General features: G+C 38.6%; 1 protein-coding gene across 13 annotated transcripts in view; it reads left to right on the forward strand.

The window, feature by feature from the left end:
• Positions 1–8,678, forward strand: part of Sec31a (SEC31 homolog A, COPII coat complex component) — a 72,337-nt gene that overhangs the window by 50,825 nt on the left and 12,834 nt on the right. For 6 of the 13 annotated variants that reach the window (XM_010628848.2, XM_010628866.2, XM_010628876.2 and 3 more), the window contains 3 exons: positions 2,398–2,490; positions 3,165–3,291; positions 4,881–5,177. In XM_010628848.2, the coding sequence (XP_010627150.1) occupies positions 2,398–2,490; positions 3,165–3,291; positions 4,881–5,177 (517 nt within the window). The remainder of the gene's footprint in view (positions 1–2,397; positions 2,491–3,164; positions 3,292–4,880; positions 5,178–8,678) is intronic. The other 7 variants (XM_010628881.2, XM_010628892.2, XM_010628896.2 and 4 more) reach the window with 3 other exon arrangements.

Raw genomic sequence — 8,678 nt, forward strand, 5'->3', positions numbered from 1 at the left:
TCCCTCCCTCCCTCTTTTCTTCTTTCTTTCTTTTTTATTTTTTTTTGGGTACCGGGTATCAAACGGGTCCTTGGGCTTGTGAGGCAGGTGGTAGAACCACTGAACTAAATCCCCGGCCCTGTACTGTTTTTGAAATGCCTATAATGTCTATTTAATTTATCTAACAAATTGTAAGAAAATTAATGGAAACAACCCTTTCAGTGATTTAGTTAATTTAAACAATATTTTTAGAAAGTAGTCTTTTTTGATCATTCTTTTCTGCATCATCAGTGCAGATTTGCTATTTTTTCTGTGTCTGCACATTAAAGAACATTCAGAACACGGACATTTCTTGGATAAGTTGGATATTAGAAAAAAGTGAACAACTGACAGTTTATGGAACAGGTTATGTGAAATATGGAACGGATTAATTTCATTTGTTTTATTTAAATGAGTGTTTGCTTACATAAAATATGGTCTTACTCTGTCTTATTGTTTCATTAGAAACTTTATTTCCAGAACAGGAGCTAACCTTCACTCATGTCCTTATATGAAAAGTATTTTTCCATAATTAATAGATGGTATGGTATAGATTGATAGCAAAATGAAGAGATACGCTGCCAATTTTATTTTATTTATTTTCTATTTTAAAATAGAACAAATTGGCGATAGAATGGACAACACATTTTTCCTTTTTTTTTTTTTTTTTGGTACCAGGGATCAAACTCTGATCCTGCATTTGCAAGGCAGGCAGCAGAAGTACTGAACTAAATCCACGGCCCTACATGTTTACATTTCATCATGGCAAAAGTAAATCTAAAAATCACAGAAAAATAAGCTGGTTGTGGTGGCACACATCTGTAATCCTAGCACTGGGGAGGCTGAGGCAGGAGGATTGCTTTGAGTTTGACACTCTGGCCTACATAGTGAGTTTTAGGTCAGTCTCAACTACATACTGAAACCCTGTCTCAAAAAACAAAACAAAACACACAAACAAAAGTAGCTGGCCATAATGACTTACACCTATAATCTCAGTACTCAAGAGGCTGAGATAAGATCGGTCCTGTGTGGAATATGTAGTGAGAACCCTGCCTCAAAACAACATTGCAGAAAACTAAAAAGAAAAAAGTCATCTCTGTTATCTGTTGCACTTTGGACTGGAAGTCAAATAGATTACATTTGATGAATGTGTTAACTATATAGAACACGTGTTTTTTTTTTTATTCATTTGACAAACATCTATTGAGACCCTGCTGTGAATTCCTGGCATTGTTCTGTCCGGAGTCTGCTGGAGAACAAAGTACGCAGAACTGCCTACCCTCGTGGAGATTGTACTTGTCTTAGGAAGTCTGTCACTTCAATGGGGCAGATCCCAAAATGGGTGGGAAAACTGAGGAGGGGATGTTGAGCAGCCCACCTGAGTTTGAAGATACAGAGTTTTCATTTCTCAGCTTGTATGACATGTCTTTCTGAGGAAAGATAAAAGCATTGAAAGATATTGTTATACTTTAATTTACCATTCTCATGTTTTAAGAAAGGAAAAATAAATTGAATTACAAATCAGTGATTTTCTTAAAGCTTATCATCTGCTGAATGAATGAAGACAGTACCTTGTAGTTTTAAAGCAGTGTTTACAGGTGTGTAAAGGAATAAAAGGGAATCCAGATTAGTAGGAGATCCATTCCCACTTCAGTGACCACAGCTTTGCTTTTATATACAAAAGTTTACATGATAAAAAAGATTTTGATGGCTTTAAAAAAAATTGAAAACCACTGGACCTCCAGGGTAGGTGACATGTTGTATAAAAAACACTGTTGTGGGAAGCAGGAGGCCTAGAATGAGTTACAGTTCCACCACTAACTTTGACCCCCGCTTCATATCTCTGGACCTCAGTTTTCTCATTGGTAAAATAAATTAAACTGGGTAATTTATATTGTTCCACTTCAGTCTTCTCTGATTGTTTGATTTTTAAGTTTTGTGGGACTAACATGATTTTCATGGCTCTCTCATGAAATCCAGAAAAGAGAGCTTATAGTAATGTTTGTAGTTTACTAGTAGTATGTATCCTATTAATGCTTCAGAAATCAGTTTTACTCAGTTTTTTTCCAGGATGTTTTCTTTCTTTTTCTACTTACAGAATCTAATTTTCCCCACTTTAATTTTGATGCTCAAATAGCATTTGTACTTGTGATTTGATGTAGGTTTCGTATTGATTTTTTTCTCTGCCTCTCTCCTGTTTTGTTTCTGCTTTTCTTTTGGCATCCCTGCTACATTGAAAGCGATCACCTGACCAGTATATGTTATCTTGTTGTTTCTGCTTTTTGCTTTGCATCTGGCTGTTAATACCTTTGGGTTGTTTTTTTCTTTTAACATTTTCATTTTTATTTTCTGTGATTGGTATTTCTGTGTTCGATCCAGGTTAGAATTGCCCCTACTGCCACTACCTGGAGTAACAAAACTCCTACTGCCCTTCCCAGCCATCCACCTGCAGCCTCTCCCTCTGACACACAGGTATATCCTTCATTATTCCTCTTTGAGCAGGATCTGCTCACTGAAATATATAGTTATATATCCTCTCTCCCCCTTCCTCAACTTCCCTATCCTTACTTCACATCCGTCTGCGTGCTCATTGCATTTTATTGCTTTTAGAATGCAAGAGGCAACTTGTAGGAAAATTAATTTATTCCCTTATTCGTTCTTTCCATTTACAGTTCTCAGTTGACTTGAGTTAGAAAAATAATAAGCAAGGTTCTAGCAGTCATATAAATCGGCTGATTTTACTGAAAGACTTTTTCCATTTCTATTATTTTTTTCTTTTTCTTTGTTCGCTTTTTTTAAGCATTGTAGTAATAGAAGAAAACTAAAGTCTCCTTTATGCCATTTATTATATTTTCAGTGTGCAGTAGTGGATGAAAATTAATAGAAACATAATCCTGGTGATTTATCATACTACTGATATTATTTTATGGATCTGTTAGCCTCTATTGCTGTTCATTTCACCTGTTACTTTGGGCCTGTTTGATCTTTAAATCACTCAGTGGGTTGCTCAGGAAGTAGTTTTTATACAGTAAAGTTGTTCTTTTTTTCAAAAACCATAGAATTCCATTTCAGAGATTAGAAAGCTATGTATGAATTTATACCTTGCTCCCAAATGTAATCCTCTTTTTCACCATAATCTTTTCTAGATAGAAAACCCTCCTCCACCTCCGGGCTTCATAATGCATGGAAATGTCAATCCAAATGCTGCTGCTCAGCTTCCTACATCTCCGGGTCATATGCACAGTCAGGTACCACCTTACCCACAGCCACAGCGTAAGTATATGATCTGAAGTCCTTCGCAGCAGGTCATGTTTCATATAGTAACTACACTGAAGCACCAGAGCCATGGTCAAATCAGTTTTTGCAAATAAAGTAAGAATCATTCGTTATACAGCTCCTGGGTCCTTCCTACAGAGAACAGGCTTTCCCTTCAAACCATCCTGAGTCAATGTACTAGGAAGGAGCTTCCTGTCACTCTGTTCAGGGCATTGGCTCCTGTCCCTGAGCCACCATTACTAAGAACGGCTAAGGAGGGTCAGATACCCCATTGAATCTAAAATAACCGTTTAGCAATTATTTGAAACTGGGTGTGGTGGCGCACACCTGTGATCCCAGCACTCTGGAGGCTGAGGCAGGAGGATCACTGAGATTTCAAGTCAGCCTGGGGCTACATGGTGATATCAAGGCCAGTCTGACCTACATAGTGAGACCCTATCTCAAAAATCTTAAAAACAATGACCTCGTATGTATTTTTTTTATTTCAAACAAAATAGTACAAACCATTTTTGTACCATTGCTTTCAAGAGGTATTTGTTACTGTTTTTGTTTTTTAAGTAGTTTAAGATTCATAGCAAAAGTGAGCAGGAAGTACAGAGTACCCGCGCATGCGCAGCCTCCCCATTATCTACGTTCTGTGCCGTAGTGGTGCATTTGCCGCAGTCAGTTCACCTGCAGGGATGCTTTATGACCACTTCAGACTCCATAATTAGACTCCTATGACTCTTGGTTTTATACCTTCTTCAGGCTTTGACAAATGTACAACGGTAATCATCTACCATTGGCATTTGTTGGTGTTTTGTTTTACTTTTAGAAAATAATTGCACTTGGAAAGTAAAAAATTCCCTATATCTTCAAAATTAAAAGCAAAAACCTAAATAAACAAAATCTCAAAGGAGAAAATTATAAGATAACACAGCTATTAAGAGTAAGAGGCCATTACCTAGAAGAAGTAATCCTAAAGAGTGTGCTCTAAACTAACGTGTTTCTTACCAACATGAATACAGATTTCACTCAAATGCTCTATTTGTCTTCATAGAACTCACCAGAAACTGTACAGGTCCCCTAGATACCCTCTGTAGAGGCGCACATGTCCCCTACGTCACACAATGTGGCAGTATCAAGATCTCCCTCGTCAGGCCAGGGACTTTTTCTGTAACAGGACTTTTTGAGTGTGTGGTTCCTGCCTGCTTCCCTCTGGTGGTTGCTGATTGTCAGTGCGGTTTTTTCCTAGGATAGGAATGGTCTAAGCAAAGGGTCGGTGCTTTAAAAATTTTCATAACTAATAATAATGTGGGCTGGCAGTTTTCAAATATTAGAGCTAATGATTTTAAGTATACTTAGGTCATCTGAGCCACAAAAAGCGTAGTGTGTTGTTTGTGATGCGAGGGATTGAATCCAATGCCTTACATTTGCCAGGCAAGCCCTCTACCAGGGATCACACCTCAGCCCAGAAATGTTGATTTTTGGTTTTACCTTGTTGTTATGAATGTTTACAATTATTTCCATAGAATGAGCTAACTTTCTGGTTTTGTTGTTTAAATAAACTTGGAACTAATTGTAATTTCTGTTTCTTCTTGGTGTAGCTTATCAAGCAGCCCAGCAGTATTCCTTTGGAACAGGAGGGCCGGCAATGTACCGACCTCAGCAGCCTTCTGCTCCTCCTGCCTCGAGTGCTTACCCTAACACCCCTTACATCTCTTCTGCTGCTTCCTACTCTGGGCAGGCTCCACTCTACTCAGCACAGCATCTGGCCTCTTCTCCTACCTCCACCTCTGCTGCTGCTTTCCCTCCTCCCTCTTCTTTGGGGTCATCCTTCCAGCATGGCGGACCAGGAGCTCCCCCGTCATCCTCCGCTTATGCACTGCCTCCTGGAACAACAGGTACACTGCCTACTGCCAGTGAGCTGCCTGCATCCCAGAGGACGGGTCTACGCTTGAGGGGTTTGGTGTGGCTGCCTGTTGTTTCATGCAAAGAGGCATGGGGAATGGGGGTTATCCCTGTTTGTACTGGGTATTATGAGGTGGCAATTGAGTTTTCATAGCAAAATTCTTTCTGTGAGTGATTCTCTCATAAAGAACTTCAACTGCCAAATGAAAGTTTAGCACTTCAAAAGAGTACATATATAATCTTACCATTGAACCTAAAATGAGTGGTAAGAAATTCATTAGTAAGTGATTGCTGAAATCAGATTTAGTTGACAATAATTTATTTACTTGAACAGAGGTATTTTCTCTGTTTTAATTGAAAAGTTTTCATTTTACAAATTACTTGTTGCTTAAATTCTTTTTTGGAAATTAAAAAGTAACGGTCTTATTGAGGTAGAAATTTTACAGGTATATTTATTTCAAAGGGTGGGGCACAATGTTAGTATGCTTGACTAAGAAGAAAGTGAGACAGTACACCTTGCACTTCTGCCTCAGTCTCTCAGGGTGCTGGGAGTACAGGCATGCGCCACCATGGCTGGCTAAAATATTACTACTTTTTAAGTCTTGTGGAGAGTTGGTCCAGAGTTATACACATGTCTCTTGAAATCATAGTACCAACCTCATATATACTATATTTTTCCTGTACATATGTATCTTGGTAAAACATCATTTATGAATTAGGCACAAAATGAGATTAATGACAATAGCTAATAATAAAATGGAACAGTTATAACCATATAATACAATTGTCAGCATCACTACTTTCGTACTTTGGAGCCATTACTAAGTAAGTCAGAGTTACATGAACCGAAGTACAGCAGTCCCACAGCAGCTGATCAGGTACCTGAGAGGACAGGCAGGTGGCATCTCTAGTGTGGACGTGTTGGACAGCGGGATGTTCAGGTCTCCCACTGTAAGTGCAAGACAGAGCAGGATGTCACAAGATCTTTCAGACTACTTAGAATGGTACACAGTTTGAAATGTTTACATTATTTCACAGTGTTCATGAATTAGTAATATTCCACGTTGTAGTTTTGACCATGGGAAACTGAACCACAGAAAGTTAAACTACAGTTAAGGGAGCACTACTCCATGTTCATCCTGCATTACTGAACATATAAAATTTCAGTAATAGATGGAGAAGTTTGATATTTTTTGAGAAAAGAGTGCCTGTTTGTCGAGCTTCTTTTTTAAGTGCCAGCTCATTTGTAAATACCTTCTTAAAGCTGGGTGAATGAAGATGGTACCCCTCAATGGATACACCCAGTGGGTAAAGATGAGAGAGAGAGCGGCGTTGTGGATTCATGGAAATCCCCACTTCAGAGTAGAGGCCGGGTGTGTTAGAGCAGCAGCTCTGGGAAGGAGTATTGCAAGGTTCAGCGCAGTTGGGCATGTTGCAGGAGTTGCTGTTTCACGATAAATAAAGGCAGGGATGTAGCTCAATGAGAAGGCTAAGGTTCAATTTCCAGTACCAGGGTTAGAAAATAATGTAACAAAGTAGGGAAAAGAAGTGACATTTATGAGTGAATTAATCTTGGACATGATCCAGTGCTCGATATGTATTTTCTTATTTAGGTCTCAAAACCTTGAAAATACATATAATTAAGTTTATTTGTTTTTAGTTGCAGATGAGGAAACTGAGTTTCTCAGGAGTTGATGTAGTGGCACACTGATAACCTCCATCATGTTGAGCCACAAACCTGGGTCTGAGTCTTCAAACCTTTGTCCATTCTACACCACAGAGTCTAGTGTGATACAAGTGATAGAAAACTTTTAGTGTTAGAATTACAAAAATTATCTAGCAGTGCTGTCCTACTGTTGTAAGCATTTGTTACTTTATTGTGTAAATATTTGCATGGGTGTTTTTTCCTGTCCCTCCGAGATGAGTCTTGGCTTTATACATAGTAACAGAATGTTCTAACCTGGCTGAGAAACAGTGGCTAACAGCATCACAGAAACGTTTTCTAGTATTCAGCATGTACTATGTATGCCTAGCTGCTTTGTTACTTCTTGCACATTAACAGTCTCCTCAGTTAAGCTTTGCCATATTTTATTTTTGCATTTCCTAAAAAAAATTACAAGTTAATAGAAGTCATTGTGACTGAAATTTGTCATATTCTAATGTGTCTTAGATCATGGTCTTGCTCAGGACTTAGGAATTCCATTTGACCAGTGGATAATTCCTAATAGAAACTACAGATTTTCAAGTTCTTTCAATGAACCACAAAATGATGTCCTCAGGGCTCAGAGAAATGAATGTTGGAATCAGCAAACAGTCATTCAGTAAATTTGTAATGAGCACCTGTTCAGTCTGCAGTAACTTCCTGTCCTCACCAGCCCCTGAGAACTTCTCTACTTCCTGTCTCTCTTGGTGGGACATTCTAGGTATCTGATAGAAGTGCAATCACAAGTTGATTAAAAAAATTTTGAAGGATTATATGGGTCAAAATATGATGACATGGTTTGAGGTTAGGAGGGGTTGGCTGGATGGGCGTGACTATTGTAAGACTGTTCCCTTTGGAACAGCCAGCCAGCCTAGCTGACTCTATTTGTGTTGAGTTCTCGATTCTGATTTAATTCACTTGTATGAACCTTAAATTTGGTTTCATTGTGATTTTACTGTTATGTTACCAAGGAAGCATATCACCTTGCCTTACGGATTTCTTTGTGCCACTCCTAGTTTGGGAATCAGGACACCCTTCAGGCTTTTCATATCCAGGGTTTAACTCTCTGCCCCGACTGGTCAAAGACTGAACACTTGTCATAGTTACCACCTTCTGATCATGGGGCAGAAGAGAGGGAGTGCTGTTGAGAATAAAAGGACTAGCTTCAAACTGTAGTTTCTGGGTTTATAATTCATTGGCCCTTCCTCTTTGAAGCTAACGTTAGTCTAGAGAGTGCATCAGTGGTGGGAATCAAGCCAGTCCTGCTATAACACACACATATAACTCTCCAAGCATTTATTAACTGTAGGATTATGTTTGTTTTGTTTTTGGTACCGGGGACCAAACTCGGGTCCTTGCGCTTGAAAGGCAAGTGCTGGAACCACTGAGCTAAATCCCCGGCCCTAACTGTAGGGTTATGACGTTACTTACTCTCTTGTATGAAGTATTAGTTGTAAGGTCGCAAGGTTAGTTATAAGGTCATCATTTAAACTAAAAAATAGAGAATCACTTATGGACAGTTATCACTGATTACTGTTTTCTTCTGTTAAAAAGGATAAAGATTTTAGCTTATGTTTAAGAGTCATTATATGAAAAATGTCTTAATCACTTAATCCTAGACTCACTTCACATGGCAAGATTTTAGACTGTTGAAATGCCTTTCTTGCCTCACAGAATGTTTTTGTTTTGTTTTGTTTTGTTTTGCTTCAGAAGTACTAGGGATTGGGCTCAGGGCCTTTACACTGAGCTACATCCTCAACCTTTTTTATTGTTGGTTTTTTTTTTTTTTTTT

Source organism: Fukomys damarensis, unplaced genomic scaffold, assembly GCF_012274545.1.
Source record: "Fukomys damarensis isolate Sample0158 unplaced genomic scaffold, DMR_v1.0_HiC HiC_scaffold_32, whole genome shotgun sequence".
In the NCBI taxonomy this organism is placed as follows: domain Eukaryota; kingdom Metazoa; phylum Chordata; class Mammalia; order Rodentia; family Bathyergidae; genus Fukomys; species Fukomys damarensis.